The sequence below is a fragment of the Aythya marila genome (assembly GCF_965140915.1).
Source record: "Aythya marila genome assembly, chromosome: 13".
NCBI classification, from domain to species: Eukaryota; Metazoa; Chordata; class Aves; order Anseriformes; family Anatidae; genus Aythya; species Aythya marila.
Window position 1 is genome coordinate 630,911 of NC_139054.1, and position 27,608 is coordinate 658,518.

At 51.0% G+C, this 27,608-nt stretch overlaps 1 protein-coding gene across 4 annotated transcripts in view; it reads right to left on the minus strand.

The window, feature by feature from the left end:
- Positions 1-983: 983 nt before the first annotated feature.
- Positions 984-27,608, minus strand: part of OPHN1 (oligophrenin 1) — a 57,851-nt gene continuing 31,226 nt past the window's right edge. For 3 of the 4 annotated variants that reach the window (XM_082771021.1, XM_082771024.1, XM_082771022.1), the window contains 18 exons: positions 27,401-27,505; positions 26,219-26,348; positions 24,390-24,490; positions 22,856-22,947; positions 22,644-22,722; positions 21,289-21,322; positions 19,620-19,682; positions 18,838-18,912; positions 16,338-16,422; positions 15,961-16,019; positions 14,061-14,166; positions 12,250-12,409; positions 9,561-9,708; positions 8,139-8,417; positions 6,016-6,181; positions 4,585-4,635; positions 3,905-3,955; positions 984-3,550 (listed from right to left, as the gene is read on the minus strand). In XM_082771021.1, coding sequence (XP_082627147.1) covers positions 3,913-3,955; positions 4,585-4,635; positions 6,016-6,181; positions 8,139-8,417; positions 9,561-9,708; positions 12,250-12,409; positions 14,061-14,166; positions 15,961-16,019; positions 16,338-16,422; positions 18,838-18,912; positions 19,620-19,682; positions 21,289-21,322; positions 22,644-22,722; positions 22,856-22,947; positions 24,390-24,490; positions 26,219-26,348; positions 27,401-27,505 — 1,776 coding nt within the window. In that variant the 3' untranslated portion in view covers positions 984-3,550; positions 3,905-3,912. Of the gene's footprint in view, positions 3,551-3,904; positions 3,956-4,584; positions 4,636-6,015; positions 6,182-6,950; positions 7,091-8,138; positions 8,418-9,560; positions 9,709-12,249; positions 12,410-14,060; positions 14,167-15,960; positions 16,020-16,337; positions 16,423-18,837; positions 18,913-19,619; positions 19,683-21,288; positions 21,323-22,643; positions 22,723-22,855; positions 22,948-24,389; positions 24,491-26,218; positions 26,349-27,400; positions 27,506-27,608 lie in introns of those variants that run through there. The other variant, XM_082771023.1, reaches the window with a different exon arrangement.

Below are 27,608 nucleotides of genomic sequence, written 5' to 3' on the forward strand. Positions count from 1 at the left end.
AGCCTGCGGGCAGCCACAGGACGAGTGACCACGCACCCGCATGGGGCGGCCGCTGGCACCCACAGCACAGATGACGGAGACCCAGCAGGGGGTTGTGGTTGTCGCTATTTTGGGGGTGCAGTTCAGCCCCCGGCACTCCCCCAGCCCCGTACAGGTGGTTCGCGGCGAGGAGAGGAGCTCCCCACGGCGGGGTCTGCTCCCGAGCACCGCCCGCAGAGCCCTGCGCTCGGGCAGCGCAGGCAGCGTGGATGAGCGAACTCCGTGGAGAAAGGCAGGTACTGCTACAGCGGGAGAAAACAAAAGCCAGCAGGAGAAGAGCCTGTGAAGCTCTTGAGGCACAGGGGTCACAGTTCAGGTTCAGCCCAGAGCGTGCGTTCTCCTGCACGCAATTAGAAGCCTGAATCACTCGGAGAAGCTGACCCCCAGAAAGCAAATCACATCAATTAGCTGCAGGAAGAGGACTGTCAGGGACAGAACTTTCTTTTCCAAGCGCAGTACTGCAGACAGAACCCCTCCAGCAGCTGAGGCAAGCGAGCAGCCGTGCAGCGCCCACCCTGGGCTCACCTGCCCTGCCAGGGGCATGCTGCCCTGGGGACAAAGCTGCTCATCCCCATGGGGACCTGCGAGGGGCCACGGAACCACACGGCCAGGCAGGCACCAGAGGCTGGCGCGAGGGAGCAGGGCTCCAGGCAGCACTGGAGCAATGGGCCAGGCGGTGCAGGACTCATCTCAGCGGGAGTTTCTCCCATGAGAAGCAGCAGAAACCTGGCTCTGGGGACTTGGCGATGCCGCAGCAGGCAGGCAGGGAGCAGGACCTCCTCGCTCCCACGGAGGCACGGCTGAGCCTCCCTGCAGCCCCTGTGTGCAGGGACAGATCCTGCACCACCACCGGGATGGGTGAGCCTGATCCGCACAGCAGCTGAGTGCTGGCAGCTTGTGCAACCTTTAGGCATTGTTTGAAGACGAAATAAAGCACACTTGGACTTTTTTTATTTTAACTTCATGGAAACTTTATGAACACTAAGTAATCTATGCTTTTACATGACACAGTGGCTCTGAGGGCTGACGTCCCGGGGCTGCCGCTCCTCGCAGCGCATCCCCATGCTCCTGGCTGCCCCGAGGCCGTGTCCCTCGCCCACCCGGCGGCACAGCAGCGGCACAGCAGCGTGTCCCCAGTGCTCAGCTGTGCTAACAGAGGAGAAAAAGGCCGGCACAGACACATGCGACAAACAAATTTAAAAGGACACCACGAAATAAGTTTTTAATAAGCTGCTTCCTTCCATTGTTTACAATGTCAGGCTTCAAAACCAGACCCCCTCCGGCTTTGTTTCTTCTGACTCAAACGTAAGCCCACAGGCATCTGCGCCGGGGAGCAAACACGAGGCTGGCTTTGTTCGGGAGCAGCAAGCAGCACCGCGGGGCAGGGGCAGGACGTTGAGCAGCCACCACTGCCAACAGCACCAGCAGCTTGGAGCTGCTGAGCTTTAGGTGCCGTACGGAGGGTGCCATGCATCAGCCCTCCCTGCTCCTTTGGTGGAAGCCCCGGTGCCCGGCTCTCCTGAAAACGTACCGCTGCGAAGGGTCCTTGAGGTACACCTCTCACGTCAGAAGGCGTTTTTGGAAACGGGGGCCTTCTCTGGAGGAGCCACCGGTGTGACATGCTGAGTGATGAGGTCCCGTTCCCAAAGAGCGCTCCTGCAGCAGGAGACTCGGGGCGGGCAGGCGGCTGGGTTCTGGTGGGAACGGCTCCACAGCTACTGCAGCAACCCTGGGCTCGGTCAGAGCACCCCCCCTTCCCACCTTTAAACTCGCTGCTTTGCAGCTCCATCGCTGTTCTGTTACCTGACCCTGACAACGCAACGTGCTCTGCTTCGATGCTGCTTGCAGCCCCGTCCGCTCACGAGAGGGTGCAGCAGAGAGGACCCGACTCACCTCGGCTTTGAGAAGCCCTGAGATGCTGGTGTACGTCATGCAGCCTAGGTGGTGATAGTACATTTTTAAAAGCCACTGCCACATGCCACTGTTCAGAGCACGAGCACAGGAGCGAGCAGCTGGGGCACAGCCGAAGCCTGAGGGAGCGGGAGCACCATTGAGACGGGCCTGGAGTGTCCAGGGAGTGCCAGAATTACATTCAGGAGCAAAGCAGCTGGGTGCCAGTGCACACAGAGGCAAGCACCAGGAGCCAGCACGGGAAGGACTGCTGCAGCACCCCCCGGCAAACCCGCACCGGGTTCAAGGGGTTGGAGCACCTGGCAAGCAGCTGGCGGGGAATGTTTGGCCACTGTTTTGGGAATGCTCCCAGCACCCACAAAAAAAAAAACAACACTGAAAACAGGGAAGCTGCCTTGGGGCTGCTCACAGAAAGCGGGGAAGCGCTCACAGCCTATCTACAGGTAAACACTACGGCACAGGAACCGAGCCCTGCTACTGACTGGAACCACACAGAAGCCTCTACACAGGTACCAGGAGCGGGCCTGGCCTGGAGAAACATGCCCCCTCCAGACCAAAGGGCATTGTCACAATACTGCTGCTGAGGAAGAGAGAACGGAAATCTCTTGGGTTGGAAATTAATGTAACAAGCAAATAGGAAACTGGGTCCCTCTTAGGAAAATGCTGGGCTTTGAGCCACATTCCGTGAGTTTCGGTCCCTCACCACCTCCTGGCCCAGCAGGGTAACCACGGGGCAGAGGCTCCTCGGGAAGCAGCTCTGGGGGGAGCTGGGACAGGAGGAGCAGGGCCGTGCGTCTCCTGCCGCCCCCAGACACGCTGGTGGGAGGCTGCCCCCGAAAACCCCATGCTGGCTGCCCTGCCCTGCCCTGCCCTGCCCTGCCTGCCAGGGGCGTGCTGATGGCCAGCCACGGCACCAGGCTTCCCACAGAGCAGAGCACAATGGCCCCTGGTCCCCGTCCTGCCTGCCTTAGCACCAGTGGTGTTTCCAGTCATACACACTGCCCTCCTACACACAGGGGAACACACTACAGCTTGCTGAGCGAGGAAATCGTAGCATATGGGAAGGAGCTTCTCACGGCAAGGCGGCAACACAGCTTCCAGTCATTCTTCCTGTGCGTCCAAGCACTGGGAATCAGCCCCTCGTGCTTCGACTGTGACATCTGTCCAAGTCTCCACCCTTGCCAAGTCACATTTCCCAAAAACAAGCAGGGAAACACGGCTCCTATCCTCTGCTGTCCCCTCCGCAGCCCGTCGGACGGCCCCTGCTCAGTGCTGCCCTTGTCGCTGCTCAGCCAGCACTGCAAACGTGCCTGGTCCCCTGCAGAGGCCCCCCCGAGATCCTTCACAGCCTGTGCGGAGAGGGATGGCAGAAGGACTGGGAATGGTTCAGAACAAACATGTAGGTAGGGTCTTCTCTCCATTTTTATCTCCCTCTCTTCTAATTTCTTGAGCCACTTCTGAGAGTGCGCTCTGAAATTATCGTCCGGTAAGATAGCTGCTCTCCAGGTCATCTGAACTGGAAAAGTCTGAGCTGTGCCACGTCCATTTCACAATCACAGAAAGTCTTCTGGGTCTAGCTGGGCTGAGATGGTCACCAAGTCTGAAAGAAGAAAACAAGCAGGGTAGCATGCAGCAGAGTCAGTTCGTCAGTGATGGCAAAACCACAGCCAGCACAAACCCAGATTCTGGCACCACCGTTGCCACAGTCCTCGCATTTACCCTGGCTACCGCAGCGAGAAGGCCTGGGAAGGGCAGGGGAAGGGCTGGTTTGCTCCCCCCTGCCAGAGCACCACCCTGAGTCAGCGTCCTCCCCTCTGCACGGCTCCCTCCAGAAGGGACATTTCTTGGGGGCTCTTCTCCGAGATCCCCACTGCCTCTGCTGGAATCCCAGCGCCCGCTCTGTCGAGCTGAGGCTCAATGTGTGCTTTGTCTGACTGCTGTCAGGAACACGTACCTTTAGTCTCAGCTCTCGTCACCTGGGATCCTGCCTTGTGGTGATGAAGAACTACGCAACAAAGTGGAAGAAAACAGAAAAAAATAATGTAAAAAAGCAAGTCTAAACTCAGACCTACAAAGCTAAACTGAGGGATGGGTAGCAGTCAGGTCAATGATATTCTTCAAGTGAAGAAATCACCACTGACACTAGGAGACAACTTCTAGCAGCTTTTCAAAGACTTCTATGCAAACCTACTTGCACTGTTGGCAGATGGTGATCTTTAAGAGCAGGAAACTGAAGATTATTTGCGCAGGTATTTTCTAAATAGAATCTGCTGCCACAAACCACAGGGCCTGCAATTCAAACCCCGCCATCCCAGCCAAGCCCAAAGGCCTTGGTGCCCGTGCTGCCCCTCCACCACCCCCCAGCGGGCTGTGGCAGGGTTCTGCCCTGCACAGACACCACGTGCAGGTGCTGTGCCTGCCCGGCCCTGCCTCCCTCATCAACTGCTGTGAGCTCACAGCCCTCAGCCCTCCCACGAGCTGTCCTCTCTCTGCCCTTCATGCCGACCGACAAACCCATACAACACGTGCTGTGTGAGCTTAGATCCACACACACTGACGTGTCCGCTACTTGCTCGGTGCATTTACGGTCAGTTTTGTGCGAAGCCTGTACCTGGAGCGAGATGTAGCACTTACTTGCTCGTTCTTCGGGAAGCTGTCTCAAAGAACTTTGTCCTGGAAGCCACGCTGCAAAGAGATCAAGAGAGGTCACTCTGGTTATCTGATAAGGCAATTTGCTAATTAGGTAGCAGGGAAAAGAGCAGCAGCAGTAGCAGACACTGAAGACAATCACTTCCTAGGATGTCTTTCTGTGCTCCTCTCGCCCTCGGCTCCACTTCGTGCTTCCTGCACGCCACTCTGAGCGGTCAGCCCCCAACCACTGTTAGTCACCCTGCTACTTCCATGCTCTTGCTCAAAATCCCATGTGCTAGTATAAACCTGCACCCATCCCTTTTTATGGCCTCTCCTTCACTTTTATATGCTTCATATTAAGCTTCCAACTGGCCTCATAAAAAGAGAAGTTATAACAAGTGATTCAGGAGAGCAGGGGCAAAGCCCATTCATGCCCTGCAGGTGTGGAGCTGAAGCTCACAGCACCCTTCCTGGGTTAAGCAGTGAAAACGCAGGATTGGAGTCAGCTACCTAACAGCGCTGCAAGAAGCTTTCGGCAGCAAACAATGGTGGCAAACTGCCATTTTTAATGACAAATGTTTTTGCCATCTTGTATCACTACAGGCTGATATAGGTGGCCACCCCAAATCTTAGAGTGCAAGGCCGGTGGCAGAGCATTGGGTGAGGGATGTTGGTGCAAGGACTCAGGTGGCAGCCCGAGAACCCACAGGACGGTGTGGAACGGAAAGCACAGCTTGGTGAACGCGCAGCAGCTGCGAGCTGCGAGCCCCAGGTTGGGGCTTCCATGCCATCCATGCCAAACTGGTCCTGGGACTTAATCACCTTCTTCTTTTCCTGTATTTTGTTTTGTTTTGGTTTGTTTTTTCCTCCCACTGAAGCCAGCAGAGTTTCTGTCTCTTTAAAAACTGAAAGACATCTAACGATGAAGCTGAACTGCATCCAATTTCCTTAACAGAGGTCCAAGCTGGATCTCTCCTTTCCTGGGAAGCATCTCATTTGAGAGGCTTGTTCAGAGCCAGGCAGGGAGGGAGCTTCCAGTGGCACTGAGATGAGAAGTAACAGAGAAGGTGACAGAAAGGAAACTCAGCCCCAGAGCTATGCTGGACGAGGCTCAGAGCTTTGTTTTTCCCACAGTGTGTTTGCTTTTGCTATGGCCACGCTCCCTCCCCATTGTGCCCTGTGGGCAGAGCCCGACCTGGCTCTTGTGCAGCTATTCCAAAGCAACTCAAACCCAGGCCGGCCACGGTGTTGAAGGCGATGTCCACCGGCCCCAGCCACTGCACGTCGAGACTGCTGGAGAGCAGCGTGGCGTTTCTCCTCTGCTCTCCCGAGGCCCCAGGTAGGTGACGCCAGCTCCCGCTCCTGCTGCCAGGCGGCCCCGCTGTCCCCGCATGCCCCCCGAGCCCCCGGGGGCCGGCAGCAGCCTCGACTTACACGGAGGAAGGCATTTCCTCGGCTGTCCCTGCTATCAGGTCCGGCCTCTGCTCCAGCTTCTGAGGGACGGGAGTCCTGCACGGTGGGTCCGGGGGCCTCACCGGGGGGCGCATTATCACAGGCTTGTCGCTGTGGGACCGAGGCTTCGGGACACCGTCAAACTCGCCTGCAAGGTAGATTACAAACGTTACGTGTGAAGCTTTGGCAGAGGGCTAGCTGTTTGTGCAGATACACTACAGCAGTCGGTGGGCTCAGGTCTGTCTGCCTGCCCCAGCGTCCTCTCTGACAGCTGCCAGCAGCCAGAACTGGGGAACAGGACCCAGGACCACGCAGTTCCCCCTCTACCTGTCCCGGCACAGCCTTCTAACACGAGGAAGAGGGGCTGCTGCAGGAACCTCCTGACAAAAACCCGCTATCACTACCGCCTGCCAGGCTGGGAGCTGCCACTTTGCCTTAACTAAACCCGGGCAGCGCAGCGAGGAGCAGCCCCGAGGAGGCCGCCGCAGCCCCTGGGCTTTCTGGGCGCTTGGCTCAGACAGGGGGCCCTCCTCTCCTGCCCCCGGCTTTCTGCTCTGCTCACAGCAGCTCCTAGCCTGGCCCTCGCTGCTCACGCAGCCCCTGCAGCCCTCGGCCGCCCTCGCTGCCCCGCTCCACAGCGCGCCTCCCCGGCTGGTTCTGCCGCCCCACGGCGCTGCGAGGGCCGGGTTCTGCCCTTCTGATCATTTCCACTGCTACAGACTCCAGCTTCTGAGCAGACACAAGCCCAAGATGTTCTTCTGTTTGGTAAGTTAATTAATTTGGTGTAACTACTTGACCGGGTCTTTGTCAAACCTTTAGCTACTGGACCTTGTTACGCTTTGGTGCGTTAGCTCAGACACAGGGCTCAGCCAAATAAATCTCTTCTATACTTGCCTTTGTAAATTCTGATCCTGGACTTTCTCCTTGGCAGACCGGTCAACTGGAGTTTCTCAGGAAAAGGCCTATTTTCTAAGCCTTCAGCTGACATATCCTCTTGGCTTCTCCAGTTTTTCAAAATTATCCTCACTAAAGCATGATACAGCGTTCTAGCGCTGATCTGAAAGTATCAATACAGATGTAATATAACTTTATTACTAATTCAGTGTTCTTCTATTTATATGTCCCAGGATCAACACAGCCAATTTTATTACACTGTGTCTCCAGAACATGCTGTCAGCATGCTATGGTTGATAATGCCAAAACATAAAACTTGTAAGCACTAAATGCAGCCGATGTATAAACCAATTTTAAAAGCTATCTTACTTTTCCAAAGGCAGATTTCCACCTCCCATTTATGCAACAAATTTAAATTAAGCCAGTAGTATTAGTCAGATGAATTTTATGTTTGTGCTACCCAGCCAGGCCTTTTATTCTTTCTCTTTATTGTATGTGGGAGTCATTTGTCAAGCATACAGCCCAGTTTTTATTTTCTAAATACAGGACCGTGAAGCTGTTAGAGGATGACAGCATCTAAAAAGCACTGGAAAGAGTGCAGGAGAAGCTGGCAAACTGCAGAAAGCAATACTTCTTTTTTATGACCATCGTCTTGAGTATCTTATAAAACGCAGCACCAAACACATGCTGTTACAGCAACGCGTTCCATCCAGCAAACGGCGTCCTGGCAGTGCAAGGGACAATTTCTATAAACACACGGATACGCAAACAGCTACATGCCTTGCTCCGCTGAGATGAACAGCAACAACTCGAATTTGGCCCCAAACTTATTATTTCTACATATTACGTGTTTCTGTATAAAGCTTATTAAAATACAAATAGGACCCAAATAAGACCAAGAGACAAAGTGCAGAAGCAGATGCTCCCAGGAAAGCCTCCACATGCCAGAAGCTGTCACAGCGGGCCTGGCACACACAGCAACCAGAAATTAAAATGTGAGAGTGACTCAAAGTCACTTTATTTGAAAGTCATTAAAGTGACTTTTGCTGCTTCCCTGGTTTCTGCTGAGGAGAGAGTTGAAAACCCAGGGTGCTCGTGGCTGGTCAGCCTGGGCACAGCGCGTGGGGGTGAAGGATGCAGAGGACGAGGGCTGGCACAGACCTGCCCTGGGAAAAGGGGCTCGCTCTGCCTCGCTTGGCCGGGATGCTCACCCTCTCTGCCGCAGACGCCCGGCCGGGGCGCGGGTCTCCTGGCGTGGAGCGTGGGGGTCCTCAGGGCAGGGCTGGCCACCACGCCGTTGGCAGCCTTGCCAGCCACCAGCTTGGCTCCTCCGTCCTGCAGCCTGGCCACCGGCTTCCCCAGGTCCACCTCGGCGGGGGGCCGCGCTGCCTCGTCCCCCCCGGGCCGGGGCGCGGGCAGGCGGCTGCGGAGCAGGGGCTTGGGGGTCTCGGAGCTGATGCTGCCGTTGGGGGTCTGGCCGTAGCGGTCCGCTGCGGAGCCAAGGGGACAGACAGCGGCTGGGTTAGGAACGGGCACGTGGCACTGAGAAATCACAGACCTGGAACAAGGCTGAGTACGACAGCATGCGTTTACGGGTTTCTTTTAAATTTGCAGTGCTCTTGATCCTGAGAAGCTTTGTGACATGCTTTTATGTCCCCCCCCCAAATCATTCATCTCACCCCTCTTGTTGTGCCACAGACCCACACACAGGATGCCAAAGAACAGTGATGAAACTGATTACGCTCTGCAGACTCGGAGAGGGCCCACATTTACACCTCTGCTCCCACTTTGGAAAAGCATTTAAATGCAAGGTGGAGAGGTAAATGCCCTAGCTACATGAGAAGTCTTGTGATTTTATAGAGCTATTTGAATCACCCATCTCGCGCCGGTGCCAGAAGGTACACTTGCAGCATTAAACCTAAAACATCATCAAAGCTCTAAAACCTGTAACAGATAAAAAGACCTGTATCCTCTTCTGGTGATATTGTGATCTAGGGCACAGCTTGCAACAACAATTACAGCAAACCAGGTGCAGATAGAAACATGATTTTAAATCAGTGTGCCCTTAAGTACGCTAATAAGGGCCTCGCCATTTCCTCACAATCAAATTAACGTAACAGCAGAGTTGTACTTGGTCTAGAAAACACCCTCAGTGGTCCTGAGGAAAGGGGCTTTGCTGTTCCTGTAAAACACAAAACCGTCGGCAGCGCTGCTGCCTCTGCAGCCTGCCAGGACTAACGCACTCTGCAGGACGTGGCTCCAACAGCACGCAGCATGCCCCTGTGCGTGCCTGCCTCGTTCTGCAGCTCCCTTCCTTGGCTGCGTCTGTGCTGCTTTGCACTGGGACCTCTGAAGCCTCAAAACCCTTTCACTGGCTTCTCACGTGCAAGAACAAAGAATAATGCAAGGAATACAAACAGAAAAGAAATCCGCACGCAGTGTGAGTTGTGAGGTGAGCATCCTCTGGTGATTACGTTTTTTGTTTTCCTTTCTCACTGAACACCAGAGCTCGCTTTCTGCCATGCTCGTGCCCTTGTAAATGCAATTCTGCTGTTACTGTCACTGCTTCTGGAAAGGTGTTCAAAGAATAGGGGTGAGAGAAAGCGAGGGTGCCAGTGGGAAGCTGAACTGACCTCCACTTTCTTCCACAGAAGCCCCAAAAAAGACAGGTCTTTCCCTCAGAGGACGCTTGGAAATGGTGATGGGCTTGTGCCTCCGGGCAGCCACCCTGGGGGGAGGCACTGGTGGGGCAGCGCTGTCTTCTGGGGGGCCCGAGTAGATCTGTAAGGGCAGACAGATTTTTAGAGGATGCTCATCAGATCAGGCAAGTGTCCTGCCACGCGCCCACTTCGGCATCTGCAGTACTGAGCTAAGTAACGCAGAAAGATCACAAACACAGACAAAATGAGCAGAAGCAAATTAGATCAGATTAAGTCAGCTTTGAATCTGATATTTGCTGAGAAGCATCAGGTTTTCCACACTAGTGAGGCAATGCAATCTACAGAAAGCACCCAAACAAGCCACCGCATTGTTTTCGATTTAACACTGAAAACCACTTTGGGTCTTGGCTTACAATGAAGTATGTGGCACCCTAAAATTACCCCGGATGAAATACTGGCATAAAAACAATACTGGTTAGGAGTTGTATCTCCTTTTCTCACTGGTCATATGGCACCTATTTGGTTGGGGTTAATTTAGAGGTCCTTATTTATGTCAGCATTCTTTTTAATAGCTGCAAAAAGAATAAAGCCTTTGGGCAGCCTTTGGATGATATGAAACAACACAGTAAGGACCCACACCAACTGCTCTTGTATTTTTCCCATGGATATCAGCTGAACTCACAGCAGCCTCAAGGAGTGAATACTGTGCAGGGAGCGGCAGGGGCTCGGAGAGCTGATTCCTCTTGAAAGGCGGATGTTTTTTGAAACATCAGCCTCATTCCTACACACTGACAAGTGTCCAACGTTGTTTTTAAATAAAAAGAAGTGTTAAGTTCTCTGGATGCTTACAGAGGTACCATAGACTGCTGTTGTCATGAGTTGCTTTTCAACATTTGGAAACCATGCTAAAACCCACAGCAAGCCACTCCTTTTAAGATGTGAGTGCAGCCTCTGCTTTGGTTCTGCTTTTCAAATAAAAATCCAAGTTAAACAACTTGAAGGTACAAAGATATTGACAGACCGTCACATTTAGAAGGTTTGTACAGCGAAGAAGGTGTTTCCAGAGGGATCAACTTATTTAATTTAATCGTGGCACTGATATATAAGCTGTGGGAGCAGTAATTATCCCCGAAGACTTCATGAATAGTTACTCTGTCCTTAGAGCCTTCATATTGCACCCTATAAATAATCTCTCTCTCTTCCTCCAGGCTCATTTAAAGTGTTTGAATATACGTGAGCTGAAGATACTTTCAGCTCTGACGATGAACTTACATGCTCAGGCTAATAAATGTTACTAACTTAACTTTATTGCTAAGAAATTAAAAGCAAGCAAAGATGTCTGGTTTAATTAAAGATTTAATTCCAGCTCTTGGAAGTGGCAGGGTAAATTGTCTGTTGACTCAGCCCAAACCATAGGCTGCATGAGAGGGGATGGCAGAGGCTCAGTTCTGGAGCAAGTTCCATGAGGATCCCAATGCACAAACATTTTGCTGTTTTGCTGTGAGAAGTTACTCAAAAGCATTTGTTGTGACCTACCAAGACACCGGCATGTGACTTTCACAAGCTTCTTGTGCAGATGCTCCTACGGCTCTCTGGGCAGTTTCATCCCGTTTCCCTGTTCTCCATCTACCACAACCGACTCACGCCACCCATCTGGTCCCCATTTGGGAGCTCTGACTCCACATCCACTTTTACAAAACCCTGATCTTCCAGCTCTGGCCTCCTCTTCCTTTCCCCAGAAGGGAGGTTCTGCCTCACGCGTGCTGCCCTGGCTGCTGGGAGCCGTCCCCATCCTCCCTCTTTAGCCGATGTCTTCACACTTCCCCCAGGATGTACGAGATTCTTTGAACCCTCTCAGTGTGATGAAAAGCTGAAGGATCAAACTCACTTGTAAGAACCTGGTGCTCTTACCAAGAAAGCTATCTGGTCCCTGGTGTCCTGATCTGAATGCAAACATTGATCAAGTTTTTGCACATTATCATAAAACTCTATTGCCCTCTGGTCACTCTGGAAAGCTTCAGCAGTTGTATCAGGTATCACAAGGAGGAAGCACTACCAAAGAAGACAGTGGAATATTCTGCCTTCCATCAGGGGGCAAAATCAGCAGTTCCCCTCCCCAGCCTTCCCTAGGTCATCCCCACACCTACATCTGAGCAGGGCATTGGCACAGCTGAATCATTTTCATCAACCCTTCGGTATTTGTTTGCTTTGGTATTGTTCCTGTTCTAACAGTCAGACAGCGTCATGTCTTGGATTGTGCCTGCTGAAAACTGTTATGCTCTAGTTTGGCTCCTGGCTTCAGCAAAGGAAAGAAAAGTCCTCTAATCTCCAGATATTGAACAGTTGTTCAGTTTTTGTTTTTGTTTTTTTCTCAATAAAGATTTATCTTATTTAAAAAGAAAACAAAAAAAAAAAAAAAAAAAAGACTCAAGGTTTCCTTTGGAATTAAGTAACTACAACAACCACAACATATCTGTTACACTTTTTGTTTGGTTCTGAAGCATCTCAGTGGAGTATATTTTGAAAGAAAAATCCCAACCCTTGAGGAGACCACAAAAAAAGGAGCCAGAGCTCCAAATCGTTGCCACAGCAACAACTGGCACGAACGCGACGGAGCAGCGAGGAGCTCCGTGGGGGCGCTCCCCGGGGCTGCCGCCTGTACCTTCCCGAAGTGCTCGATGAGGATCTCAACTACGATGTTCTGGAACTTGATGTTCATCATCGCTGCCACGGTGTCCTCCTGTGCTCGCATGAGGGTTGGTCCAAATATCACCCCCATGTTAGATGGTGACATCAGATTCTCCCGGCTGTGCTCACACACACTGTGGGCAGGAAGGAAAGAAGCAATCATTATTTTTTATCTTATTTTTTTTTTAAAGCCAATCTTATTCTATGAAATGTAAAAGGCGCATCAAGAATCAGCCGCTGAATTTTCTTTGTTCTGTTTAAGCAGAATTTGTTTCCCAACCCTACCAGACAGAAAACATGTCTCTGGGACATGCACCTTCTTTGGCTCAGGCAACCGTCTGCGAGAGCAACATGCTGACAGCATTTCTGTTTGATCTCTCTCAACTCTGCAAACAAAAGTCATCTGTGCAGCACATACACAAGAGGAATCATTTAATTTGAAATACACTATTTATCCCAAACTGACTTCTGGCATTTTTTGTCTCTTTGAAGGAGACGGACCGAATGCAGGGAGCAAACTGGGGGACATTTCTTCTCAGAAAGAGCAGTCAGGCACTGCGACGGGTTGCCCAGGGACGTGGTGGAGTCGCTGTCCCTGGGGGTGTTCAAGCAAAGGTTGGACGTGGTGCCTGGGGATGTGGTTTTGTGGGTGACATTGGCAGTAGGGTGATGGTTGGACCAAATACCTTGAAGGTCTTTTCCAACCTTAAAGATTCTGAAATCTTTGGAGGATTGCAATAAATCTCCACAGCATCTTTTTCTGAGAGAATCAGTTTCCAAAGAGCAGAACTCTCTCTATTCACCAGCTTTCAAGATTTGAAGCAACACACAAGCCTGTGGAGCAGCACAAATTATTGCCTGAACGCTAACCACACAGGTGGACACTGCACATTCTCATCCTACACATTTCACATCCTACGCAATCCACATCCTACTCTGAGGACCAAAGGAGAGAGAGACTTATGCTGAAATTTAATGAATTCTGCCTTCGCACTGTAGCTCTGCTGCCAGAGAGGTTTCTGACAGCATAAAGGGGGCAGGGAACATAACTTCAGTGTAAACGCTTTAAGGAATAAACATAATGACCACAAAACCAGCGTTACCCTCATCAGCTCGTAAGCCAGACACTCTCAATTCTGCCACTTCAGCAGAGAGGTTTCTAAAAACCACACAGACGTGTGCATGAAAGGCTGGCAGAAGGTCCTAGTTGGATCGCACAGACTTCCTCACCCCAAAAGAGAGGGCACGGCACCGAGGGCCAAGCACTCAGCTTTGAGTGCAAGGGCTGGAAGTTCTTTGAGTTCAAGAGTGGAAGAGGTGCTGCCCAGCACCCCCAAGCATCCACTGCCTACACATCTGTACACTCGCGGCTTCGTGCTGCCCTAAGGGCTCAGCCCACTGAGCTGGAGATAAAACCAAAGCGTGCTTCACATTCAGCCCAGGGGCTCTGGCCTTACAGCTGTTCCTGAACACCAGACCTAATGTTCTTGTTAATTGGACTGAGAGGTGACAAGTTTATGGCTCTGCTCTCTCAGACAGTATTTTTGTTTTAGAATTATTCCCTGCTTCGTGCTTGTCAGAAAGAGGTGAAAGCGGCAATTAGAAAGAGAAGCATCACTTGATGCAGTGGGCAGCACGGATAATCACACCATTTGTGCAGTCAGAATGTAAATTCCTAGGGGGGCAGTGCTGGATATGATTTTACAAACCTGCCACAAAAAAATGCCTGTTCTCTTGATTCTGTCATTCCTTTTGCTTTGGCTTTAGAGAAAAACATCTGCTTACTTGACTAGGTGTCGTATGAGGAGCTCCAACATCTCTCTGTTCTTGTCAGGTAGTTTATAGACCAGAGCGTGAATGGCTCCCAGCCTGTAGTCCAGGTTCTCAGATTCTGGGGAGAAGTAACACAAAGAAAAGTTTGTGCCTTTTAAAGTAAATACATGAAAGAAAGGTAAAGCCAAACTAAATCTGTGGGAGCTGTTCCGTAGGCTGGCTGGCCAAACCCAATGATGGGAAGCAGAAGGAAAAGGAGATTACACAGCAACAGGGCAATCACTGTGGGAAACAAAGTGAAGTGGAAAGAGGAGGAAAGAAACTTGAAAGGGAGCTCGGGGCCAGACTCCCTCTCAGCACAGGGACACAGGCTGGGTACGGCCGGCTCCTGCCCCTCGCACGCCGGCCCCGCAGAGCAGCACACCTGGGAACCGCGCAGCCCGGCTGCTGCTATCTTACCAGCCCGGAGAGCTGGAATGCCAAACGGCACAGCAAAATGCACTGCCAGAAAAAAAAGTCCTTGAGTCCCTGACCCAAGGAGGTCACTTTCAGAAGCATAAATAATCAAGAAACAATAAAATACTCAGTGTGAGAAGAATAGTGTGGGATTTTGGTGGCTGGGAAGCTTAATGGTGCAAGTTGCTGAAGGAGTGTAAGGAAAGGATTATGGTTTGCAAATACCCAGCCATCATTGGTGTAATCAGTACTAAAACTAATAAATCTTGGGCTTGAGCACAACCAGTGGGTGGTGGAAAATTTTCTTTGCAAGAAAGAACAAGTGTTATTAATTCTCCTAGGGTCCAAAGCAAGGGGAGGCGGGGATCTTTCCTTGCCTCCTGTTGACTTCCAGGAGACATGGGGGTGCGAAGGATGCTTTCATCCAAAATGCTTCCACGTGTGCCACGAATCTCCAAATGCCAGCACTCTCATGCTGAGGCAGATGACTAACTCCCTGCTTCCCCTGCTCTACACCTCAGCGTGCTGGCTCTTGGCAGCCTGAGGACGCAGCCAGTTCAGGTCTATTATGGCTCATTTGAAATGGCCATTATGGCAGCACAGCTGCGGACTGGCTGCTTTAGCACAGGCTATGCCACGATGGTTTGCCCGTGTTACTTGGCTGATCTCTGTTAATATTGGCTGCGACTCAGCCTCAAGTGGTGCAGGAGAGAAATGCGTTCCATGTACCAGTAGATTCTTTGGACTCAGCATCCCAGGACAAATTTCATGACCCAGAAGGACCACCTAACTCAGCTTGGCAACAGCACATCACATTCCCTCACAAGCATTAAAATAAATACACCAATACTTTTGAGAAACAATTCTTCTGGGACACTTGGGATGATTTGTGTTCAGGTTAGCTGACAACCCCTGGCTCCCAGGCCCTTGGAAAGCATGCAGCCCTGTTACAGGGAAGCATGCTGCAATAGCAAAGAAAAGAAGGGAAGAAATACCTTCATCATCTTGCCTTAAAATTAAGCGCCCAGAAGAGAGGGTCACTCCTGTTTCTACATTAGCAAGTGGCCAGATAACCCTGGTACAGCCTAGCAAAGCTTTTTCAAGTGATTTTAACATGCACTTGCTCTGAGTATGGCAAAACCAGGCAAGTACTCTTCCAGTCCTGTGGCTTGTGGTGTAACGGACTGTTACAGTGTGGTTTTGCCCCCCAGGTCCTCTGCCACCCCTTGTGATGCTTCTCCTCCCGGGGGGCTCACACGGCTCCGCTGCCCCAGGGAGCACCACGAGCCCCGGGACCAGCTGGGACGCAGGGCGGGCTGCGTGGCAGGGGAATGCAGCTGTGGGACAAACCCCAAACAGGCTCCGTGCCCAGCAGCGTGATCAGCACCAGGAGAAAGGAAGCTCCTTCCACCAGGTGAGGGCTCGGGGCCACCACCAGGGCAGCAGCAGGACTTACTGGCAGCCAGGACCAACTCTTTGTGGAGCTTGTACGTCATGACAGGTTCAGACAGGTTCCTGCAACAACCAGAGAGAAAGCTGAGCTCTGCGAGGCCACCGTGACCTGCTCACAACCGATCGCAAAGCAAAACGGTGGGCAAATCTGCTCGCCCCCAGCCCACCAGTTCCCCACAGCATCTCCCCCCAGATGGCATTGCAGGATGTGGCATTTCTACAACAGGCATATTTCTCATGAGAAGAAAAGGAAAAAGATCCATTCCCCTTCCCAAAGCCTTCGCTGCTTCGTCTCCGGTTCCAGCAGGCAGATGTTCCCACCTGGCAGCGCTCTCCGCTTCCCACCCGACCAGCCCCAGGCTGCTTTGCTCGCCCCGTTACCTGAGATAAAACTTCAGCGAGCTGGTAATCGTCTTGATGTCCCAGTCGCTGCTTTGGAGATCTACATCCCCTGGACATTTTGGATCTGGAGGAACAAAATGGCTTTAAAATAAGACTCATTTTGAGGTTGTTAATAAAAGCAAGCCCTCAGGGAGGGTACCCACTTGAGAGAGACAAAGCTAGAGCAGCACGTGAAGAAAGCTGGTCATTCCCACAAGGGGGAAAAGCAGAACAGCAGCACTGGCACCAGTATTTCAGAAAGGCTGTTACTCAGGGTGAAGAGAGTGTTGCTAACCAGGGGCAAAGGAAGAAGCAAAGGCAGTATTTTAACAGTCAGCAAGGCACATTCTCTAGTTTGTTTTTTCCCAGTGCAGTCAAAACTGGCAGAAACCATACATTCTAGCAGCTCCATGATAAGTCTTCTCATACCCAACATAATCCAACTTTCCAGCTCCATCCCCTCCCTCCCAGCAACTCCCCTAACGGCTGTTCTGGAAGCATCCCCTCTTGCTGCAGAGAGAGGAGGGGCATGCAGAAAGCAGCAGAGCTGGGTGGAATCGCGCTTTGCTCCTGCCTGCCCCCCGACCAACCCATCGTCTCTGCAGAACGATGGAGTGAAGGACACGGATGGAAGAGGGGGGTCAGCTGGACTGAGGAAACAAACTGCATGACTTATTTTAAGAAAGAAAGAAGACTAGGGACAGAAAATCGACCTCCTTACTCAAGTTCAGGAAGAAATTGTTCTGCGGCAGTTTTTTCTGCTCAGTGCTGTTGGACTTTGCGTTGTGAGTTTGTACGCAGTGGGGTAGCAAGTGGTCAACCAGAGTGATGAATATTAAATAAAACGAAAAGCCACTCACAGCTGGGGTTCAGAAGGGAAAAACACAGAGCTGCTCGCAGGGAGGGTGAGAATCAAGAAGCAATAAAAACTTAGGCTAAGTAATTAGTCATCAGGCAAGCGTAACTGGATAGCTGAAGTGGCTCCGTGGGAATCGGGTACAGCTCCATGTCAGCACAAACCAGCCCATTTAATGAACAGCAACAATAGTAAGAGCAGGAACAGCCTTGGAGTACTACATTGACATCAGATGTCCGCACAGGGAGCTGAAGGAAGCTGGCGCATGCCCGAGGCATGCAGATACCAATGTAAATGTACTTTTTGCTCTAGCCCCCTCCAGCAGCCGGCCACAGGGGCTTGGCTGTTGGTGCCCGAGACCCTGGGGCCCGCACGGCGGTGTGGCCACCTGCCCTCACCCTGCAGGGACAGGAGCAATGGCTTCGGCTGCGTCCCTGTCTGGGAATGTCCTGGCACGGAAGGACACTGCTGAGCCCTGTGCTGTTCCCACTTCTTGCATAAGGAGTGCCCAGTACCCAACGTGCTTGTATGAAGCGCAGGACTCAGTGCAGAAAGGCTTGCCACAGCAGCACGTACACCGACTGGTCTGTGGGAAGAACCAGTCCCTCCTGCAGCAGGTATGCCTGCCGCACGCAGGCTGGGCTCGGGCCGTGGCAGGCCCCGTGGGACACGCACCTGGGGCTCTGCCCGCTGCTGCCGGGCTCAGGCTGGCGTCGTGGATGCTGCGAGGAGATGGAAGCGCTGGTTCTGTCACACGTCTGCCACCTCCAGTCCTCAGAAAGCCTTCACAACTGCCTGTCTGCTTAGGATGTTGCAAAAGCTCTCACTGGCTTAATCTGACCTTTATGAAGCATGATTTCAGCCCTTCTGAGCAAAAACCCTAACCCAGGTGAATGGCCTCGCTGCTAAGGTACGGTACGTGGTACGTGTCCCCACCACCGTGGGGTGAGGGAAAGGGACCCCAGGTTCCCCCTCCTGGGCTGCTGCAGGGCTGGCACCGCTGGCACCTATGCAGACAAGCAGCTCCCGAGGCACGGTGCTGGCTGGGCACGTCCCCTGGCAGCAGTGCTGTCTGAACACCAAGATCCTTGGGACCATGCTGCTAATTAACGCGGGCTAACCTTCCACCCTGTTCTCATCCCCACTGCCTAAATAAGGACTGGGGCATTGGCTTTCACAAAGGAAACGGAGCCAGGACGGCCAGGTGGGCCCCAAATGCTGCTGCTGCTTGGCTGCGGGGTGATGCTGGCCAGCCTGCGCCACGTGGAGGCGCGGAGCAGCAGCGAGGGCTCATCCCTGCTGGCCCTCGTCCCGCTCCCGGGGCCGCAGCGGAGCACACCCCGGCACGTGACGCCAAAATGCCGGAGTATTTTTAGCACAGGGTGGGAGAAGGCTCGTCCCCACAGCTCCGGGGTCACCGCCTGCCTTCGGCTCCCCGCTGCTCCCACAGCCTGAAATACGAGTTGAACCAGCAGCAAGGGCGGTGGGAAGGGAGAGAGGACAGGGTGGGAGGCAGAAAAAAGCTCAGAAAAGCAGGGAAGGGTGTGCCGCAGACTCATCTCGTTTTGAAAGCCGATCCTCTTTACCCTTCTCAAACAATATAAAACTATAACAGTCTAACCGCACGGAATAATTCGTTCTTACCAAAAAAGGCATTCAGCAACTTCTGCACCTGAATGTTGCTGCCAACCGTTCGGTAGACGCCCTCTGTGGAGATCCCTAAGCACAACAGAGCAGTGTTAGAGCCGTCCTGGCAGGGGGCTGTCCCAAAGCACCATCTGGTGGAGCAACAGCCTGCTGGGGAGCCGCACGGCCACCCCGTCCTGGCACCCCGCACCGCCCAGCCCCGTGGGGTCGGTACCCCCACTCTGCTCCTCTCCCAGCCCCTGGGACCAGGACAGGGCTGGCTGCATCCCCCAGGGCTTGGACACGCCAGCACCGCCACCTCCCCGTGCAGCCCGGAGACTCGGGCGTTAGGGAGCAATTTGTCCTGCTTGGACAGGCTGCGGGTTTGGTGAGAGACCATACGGGGAGGTGTAGTCCCCTGCCCCGCTTCTGTCCTGCCCTTCTGCCTTACGGGCCCGAGCAATTCTTTACTGCAGCTAAACCCTGCCTCTAACCCCGCACACAGAGCGCTTCCACAGCTGTTTGCCTGCAGCCTGGTGGGCAGCTTCCTCTGAGCCAGAGAAACTGGGGAATGAAAACACCACAAAGGCGAAAATTCAGTCCCACCTGGAACTTGGTACGACAATACTCCAAATAACGCCTTATTTCTGCTCTTTTAACACATGTTCTCTAGTCAATTAAACAGGACTGCCTGTTTGCTAACACCGCTATGCTGTGGATAATGGCACACACTTCAGGGTGATGGGAACGAGGACACGCCAGGAGGGCTGCCACCCCCGGCTGCGCTGCGGGCACCTTACCTTTCGTTTCTACCGCGTTGATGCACTTCCGCACAAACTTGAAGCCGACCTCGTTCAACTCCACTGTTTCAAACAAGGGAAGCAGTGTTAGCTGCCGGGGCACCAGCACCTGGTCACTTGTGGAAAACTGCTGGGCAGGGGCCAGGCGCAGCCGCCATGCAGCGCTCCGGCACCGCAGAGCCCGAGCGCGCGGCCGGCCCCACGCGTGCATCGCGCTGCTGGCTCCAGCTGCACCGCGTACGTGCCTCTACGGAAACACAGGCGTTCTTTGCATCTCAGCGAGGAATTATTAGTTTCATATGCTCTCGAGTTTTTTTGAATTTATGTTGAGCTGCAGCGTCTCCCCCTGCCCCCTTTCTGTCTTTAATAAAAGAAGTGTGAATCAGAGTCCTGCCACATGTGAATTTGTGTCTGATAATGACTTGATTAATCATTTCCAGAGCACTGCAAAATCTGCAGTTAAATCTCTTCCACATCATAGGATCACGTAATTTCTACTTATCTACTTGATTAAATTAAAAAAACAAACAAAAAATAAATAAAAACCGCACAGCTTTACCTGCTGCCTGAGTAAAGAAGAACACAGGTTTTTGTTCCAGCTGATTAACCACAGACACTGTTTATGCCTATCTTACAGGCATCGTGAAGGAGGCAGAAAGTTACCACTTTTTATAGACGTATTTCAACTTACTGCTTCTGCTAATTTTCCAGGACATCTGGAAGGATTGCCCAAGTTGTGCTGTGAAACACCTTTCTGCTCAGGGCAAACATTTATACCGAACCTCCCCTAAACGACTGTGCTAAATACAGACTTGTTGCAGACACCAAGCGGGAGAGAGCTCTCCATTTTGTTTAATTTACAGAGGAGACTGGGAGACAAACTTCCTTGAAAGACTTATTTGTGTAATCCAGCTGGCTGGGAAAAGCCTTCTAGAATTTGGAATTTTAGTTGAAAACTCCACATTCAAATTTTTATAGTCCAAAAATCCATACGACTTTAGCTGGGTTTCAAACTAAATTTTGGCTGAAAATATTGACTTTGAGTTAGCATCCGGAAGTGAGTGTAAAACATTCCTTATATTTAGACTTAAATATAATATAACTTTAAATATAATATATTTTAAATATATATATATGTATTTTTTCTGTTAATACACAGTGAGATTTATTTAAAATCTCCTGTAGAAAAGCCAATACTTGGTGCATGTTTGCTTGCATGCTTTAAAGAAAACAGCTTTTCCCTGGAAGAAGCAGACACATTTGCACCACATTTGCATCCAGCCACGCCGCCTGTGTGGTGGGGAGCTCCAGGAACCAACCCCATGCTGCCTCTGATCGCCTGCTGGAACCTTTGTTATGAGAAACATCCTCAACTTCTCTCACAGACCTTCTCTATTACTCTGGGGTGGAGAGATGCAAATTGGACTCTACCTCTGGCTCTCGCCATACCAAATCTGCACATTGCAATCAGCAACTTTTATCAGTGGCAGCTCACTCTTATCTGGCCTTGGTATCAGGCACCCTGATGGAAAGGAAAGAAGTTACACTGCTGTCCTGCACATTACACAGCCAGTCTGCAGAAACGCAAGATGAGTGTATCTGCAATGAAATGCTCTGCCCGGCCGCAGGCCAGCCGCACATCAGAGGCACAGAAACAGAAATGACTCACTTTCCTCCTGCTTCGTGATGGGACTGTGGTAGATCTGAAAAAAGGGGAGGGGGTGGAGGAAGAAACAAAAACATAATGCAACGTGACTTGACACTTTTCAAAGGAAAACGCAGCACCCCACAAATCATCCAAAGCCAATCACAAAGAGCAAGACAATGTCCCAAACAAAGTAATATCATAGTTAAGCCAGCTACCGTTATCTATACAATAAACAAGCTTGCGGACTTCCTAAATTTCACTGGAGCAACTGTTTCTATGAAAGGGGTCTCCCAAAAACTGAACAAGGACTTTCATTTGTCCTTTAGGTACCCTGTAAAAATGACAGCTGGACAGTCTAGCACACAGGTTTTTTCTTTTTTTCCATTTTTTTCCTTCTTTATAAAAAAATATACTTAAAATGTCAAAGACATTCCTTCTTCACCCCACACAAAACACTTTTTTTTTTTTTTTAATGAAGAATAAACAGTAGGTGCCATTCTTGATGGAAAATCAAGGATCTTTTATAGGTAGTAACATATCATGGAAACTGAGCAAGCACCTGCCATAAGCGAATGGCTGTCTGCTGTGAGCACATTGACCCTCCCTATTATTCCAAACTGTTCTCTCTTTAGATCAGCAGGGAAAAAAGGTGTTGTTGAAGGTACCCATGTTCCATCTCTCTGCCCCCACGTCTCCGCAGTACATCAGCATTGTGAGCCCTGAGCTACTCCACCCAGCAGCAAGTCAGCGAGTGCAGCCACTGCCAACGCTCTCACCAGGAGCACTTTGGGGAAGGCTGCTCTCACAAGGCGAGGGGAAACCAGGAAATGTGTTTTCCCATACTGCCCATCACGCTGTCTGTTTACAGGAAATTCTGTAAAATGTAGGAATCTGTGCTTTGCTCACGTTAAAGGAAGGAAATAACAACAGCCACAGGAGCACTGGCGAGCACTTGCGCAGGGTGGCTGCTCGCAGCAGACTTTACAAACACTGCTCAGAGCAGGTATAAACAAAAAAATGCTGCCATGCAGATCTAAGAGGGAGTTTTAACTGAAATATCGATTCTTTCAAACTCTGTAAGGCCATTTTTAGGAACTCTGGCAGTTACAGATAAGTAGAAAAATGTACCAAAGCTTAAAGGGGGGAAAGCCAGCCTCCCCGCTGCAAGCTGTGGAGAACAAATAGCATGAAATCCAATTACAGACGTGTAGTAGCTGAACCAATGCCCTCAGTTACACAAAAGCAACAGCAGCCAAGCGATCCCTGTAAAAACGAGCTTTCCATAGGTTGCTTTACTGATCCTCCTCAAGACCCACCAGCAGAGGACACTGCCTGACAGCAAATCCACAGCTACGTAACGCTCCTTGACTACTTACTGGCTCTTTTCCGTCCATGGCTTCCATCCACAGCCTTCGATTAGCTTCCGAGAGCGCTTGCAGCGTGATGGTCCCTGACCTAGGCAGAGTTTGCCCGGGGGCAGACAGGAAAACAAAGCAAAAGTTATTTTTTAATAAACAGCAGAGATCGATTTCATCCATTTTTGCAGGGTTTATCTTTCTGGAGGCCATTTTAATACTAAGCATCTCACCTCTCATTAGTTTCAATGTCGAAACAAAACCTTTTGTCTATGGAGTCCGTCTTTCTCCTTACACAGGACTTCAGTGTCAGATCTAAGGTGCTCTAGGAAAGAAAATTAAAACCAAGTTTAGAGGAAAGAAACGTGGGAGAAGATTTAAGGTTTCTCAGCCCCTTCAGCCTGCAGCCTAGCATGCTGCTGCCCATCGAGACACACGGCAGGGCTGCACCAGACGGCTCCGGTGCCATGAGCACAGATGGCCCTTCCCACCACTCCACAAAGCTGCAGCTAAGATCACGATCACAGGCTCTGTAAACCAGGTTTCCCCTCTACAGTAACAAAATGTTCTCGATTTCATGGGATTTTCCTGCAGACGAGTGCTAAGTATCTCAGTAACAAGCATTATGCTTCCGCGGGGCATAAACCTTGCTTCAAACAAGCCTTATGAAGGACTCACTTGTCCTTTCAGAGCATGTCTATTGTCTGACTGCGTTGGATCCTAGTTTTTATTGGGATTAAGGAGGGCTATCAATTATCCACAGTATTCACAGCCCAAACAGCTTTACACAAAATACCACATAAAAAAAACGCTCACTGACCAAGTCTAGCGTAGACGTGCTCAGATGAAAGGGCTGGGCCTTGGCGCTGTGCTTTAGCGGCCCTCTTATTTACAGCAGGGGCAAGCAGTGGGCAGTTTATGGCATGTTCATGAGACCTCCAGGACCCTGCAGGAGCTCTGTGGGAACTCCTCGCCGCTGGAGCCCACGGGACCTCTGGGCAAGGCGGATCCTGCAGGCCCAGGGCACGCCAGCAGCACGGCACGGCGGCCTGCCCCAGGGCTGCGTTGGGTTTACGCACGGTGCTGATGAACTCCTGGCTGAGCTGTGCGTGCTTGCTGTTGGTTTTTGTTGGTTTGTTTGTTTCAGAGCACTCTTTGTCATTGGGCATTTGAAGTTGTGTGGCCAGCTATGCCCTGAAGGTGCAAATTACCAGACTGCAAGAGTTTGGGAAGGTGCTGATCTAAATTTTGACGGGCCCCTACCTGCACTAAAAGGCTTTAATAAACATGTTTACAGCACAGATGATGATAGATCTCTTCAGTCAATATTTTGGACATTTCTTTGCCCTCTGCCAAGGGCTTCCAAAAAACACATTTTATTTTACTGCTGCGCTGTGCAGAGGGCTGCCAAAGAACACAGAGCATGAGATCAGAAACTGGAGAACAGCACGCCTGACTTGCAGGTCCCCGGGGGACGCTGTTCCATGGCAGAGGTGGGCGGGTGGACTCAGCTGGACTCCGTTTGTATGCTCTGAGCCATGGTCTCATCCAAGCCTGTATCCTGCCCCTTCCCTAGCACACGGAGGAACTGCAGGGAACTCCCAGGCACACGGATGAAAAACAAAGTATTTTGTATCAGGTCCCCCAGTCACCCTTCCTGCAATGGGGCTGCTCTGCTCTGGATGTGGTTTCAGAAAGAGACAGAACAGATCAACTGAAGGAAAAACTTCACAAGTCTGCAGATATCCCTCCAGGGAACTCACTCACTTGCTTAGCTCCAGGCTTCTGGTCCATGGGGGTCATCCTTAAGGTTTTTGCCTCCTTTTCGTATTGGCAGTAGTACTTCACCCAGGAGATGCCCAGTGCCCCTGCAGAAACACACGGGAAGCAGGAGTCAGCAGCAGTGCTCGAGTCTGACCAGCAGCTGGCCGGCACCTCCCTGTGCCTCCCTGGGGAAGGGACAGTGCGACCCGTGTGGGGTCCCAGCCCCAGGAGGGACAGGAGCGAGCGGGAGCACCCCCAGGGGCACGTGGGGATGCCCCTATCCCCATCAGCTCCGTGCTGGGGGGAGCGGGACGGAGGAGAAGGAGCAAAGGGCTGCTGCCTGCAGTGCCCTCCGGAAAGCTGCTGGTGAAAGGAGGTTTGTGGGGCTCTGGCTGCAAGCCAGACTGGTGCGGCACAGTCCAGCCAAGACCTACACGAGCAGGATCCTACGTGTCTCAAATGCTTGCTTCACATGGAGGACCACTATTTTTGTCTGTCAACAAAAAGTTGGCAGTGAAGACAATGGCACCTTTAAAACACCTTCAGTTCCTATTTCCTTCACACTAGGACTTGCTGCCACTTTTCTTTGTTGTCTTACCTGAACCCCATTATATGAAATACTTGAATTGATACATCTTTTGCAATTTCACTTTTAAGTTGAAGTTTTTCTTTTCATACTCCACTTGTACGGGAAAAATAAATAAAGGCAGCAAATACTCATTGGGATGCAGGAATGTGCAAAATTTGTTTGTGGTCTAAAATTACTGTGTATGTGTTTCCTCTTGAACACAGGATAAACACACATATAAATACATTCGTATATATAACCCAAAAAAATAACTGCTTACAAAATAAGGTAGCTGTAGACTCAGAGGCCACAGCTCTGTATGCAGGCTTCTGTCCCTCGAGTGCTCATGCTTGCATGACCAACAAGTATTTGTAAGAGACTGAGTCTGACTGAGTTCAGCACGGAATGACAACTGCTGCTGCCAGCAGGTCAGCCTTCAGCACTGGTTAACATTTCAGCTCTGCTCACAGGCGCTCAGAGACGTTGCCTGTCTGAGCCACTAGGTAAAAGGCACGCAGTACAGGACATGGCATCTTTTTAATGCACAAACTGATTTAGTTGGACACACTCAAATACCAGCGTTGGCAGCTGGGAGAGAGGACATCTGGAGAGAAGGTGGGGACTGAAGCCCACAGCCCTCTGCGAAACCAGCACCAGGAGTGCTGACTTGCTGCACGAGCGTGCATTTCACCTGAAGTGAGCTGGTACAGGAAAACAAACAGCAAAAATTCAGCATCCAGCACATCGTCCTGAAGGGAACTCCCAGAATGGGAAGAAGCAAGAAGTGCAGTACAAATACGAGTCCTGTAACCACTCAGGAACCGCACATGCTGATGTGGGCTAAAAATAACTCGCTTATCAGTGAGAAGGAAGCTGGGCAGAACAGCACATTCATTCTTACAGAAGGCAGCCAAGGTGCAATCTGCCAGAGCTCCAGTGACATGAAGTAATAAATCTCACCTAATTCACGCACAGGGCAATTAGCTCCTTGCTTACACGGCTGGAGTAGCCCGGAGAAAGCTTTGTGCTACCACTGAGAAAGCTGCACTGCCATTAACACTGCCGCTAGGTCCTGAGCCACCGCTGGGCACTGAGAGGCACTGGGCTGGTGGCATCTGTGTGACACAGCCACAGCCATCCCGTGGCCTGTGCTGCCCAACCACCATGGGCTGGGAGCTGAGCACAGCCTGCCAGCAGGGCTCCAAGCCACGCAGCCCAGGCTGACGCACTCTGTAACGTGTTCAGTGCAGATAAAAAGCATTACATTTCTCCTGAGTGTACAGGTAGCCCTCGATGGTCGGCTGCCCAGGTAGCTTGCAGGTTAGGGGGGCTTCCTTCATCCTTTTCTTGAGGTCTTCCAGCTCCTCCCGTGTGCTGGAAAAGTGATTCCTTGTCTGTTGGGGGAAAATAAAAAGAGGCACATCTGAACAAGAGCAGAGAGCAAGCCTCAGGTATCAATGATCAACATTTCAGCCTCAGACTTCAGGTGCTCTGGCAGAAATGTCTCCAGTGCACAAAATATGAAAGCCACTCCACAAATTCAAATGAAAACTCAAAACAAAAAGCTAAGAAAGTGAAAGCCATAAGAACACTGGGCTTTTAAAGACGGTTGAAGAGACAAGGTTTAACATACCGAACATGGAAATGGTGATGAAGAGTCATGACTGGGAGGACACTTTTGTTCTTACAAGAAAAGAACCTTAGCACTTTTTAAGGCTAGGTGGAAGAGAAGGAAGCACCTGAACTCCTCTTTGCACTCTTATTTAGGTAACAGCTACATTCTCCTACAAACATAGGCTGTTTTTCCTCAAAAGACCATGCTACCCTGCTTGGCATGGAATTGTTTTTAAAGAGTTGTGTCAGTGCAGGGTACAAACTCAAGGCGTTTTTACGGAACACCACTCACACCAATTAACGAGCCAGCAGTAAACTTGTCCTGGCATAGACTTATGGCTATTGTTGCACTGGAATGAGGGCCAGCCATGAAAGACCGGGGATAAAACAAACAGGACACAGTGAGAACACCCTGTGAGTATACCCTGTGAGTATACTCAGTCAGAGGAGGAGCTTACCAAAGCATTTAGTAAGCTGACACCACAAACATGAAGGTTGCAGGCTTTTTTAGAAGTCATGTACAATTTCAACCTCGTGAAATTGGAAGAAATTCTCAGGTTTATGCACATGGTTAAATGACACAATTTTAACAGCCTCTTCTGGACAGAATCTGTGATTTCTGAAAACACCGTGATCATACCAGCAGACGCTTGTGTGCAGGAGAGAAAGAAAGGTGTGTGAACTAAGGAGGAAATAACTCTCTCTGCACCTCCCACAATGCAAACATGGACAGTCTGTTTTGCATGGAAAAGCCTTTCTACTAGAGGATTTAAAATATAAATGAGAATAGAGGTCACATGTAAAAAAAAATTTCAGCTGGACGGGAACGTACATTCTGCAGGCTGAGCTGAAGCTGCTGCTTGTAAGGGAGGAAATCCTGCGTGAGCTCAACTGTCAGGTTGTTGTAAGTGAAGAGGCTGTGGAGAAAAGCCAGCACCTGCAAAGGAGAGAAAGGACACAGACCAAACTCCTTCTAAGTTTCTAATCACAGGAAAGATAAGCAGGAAGCAGGGTTTCAGAAATTATATATACAAATACGT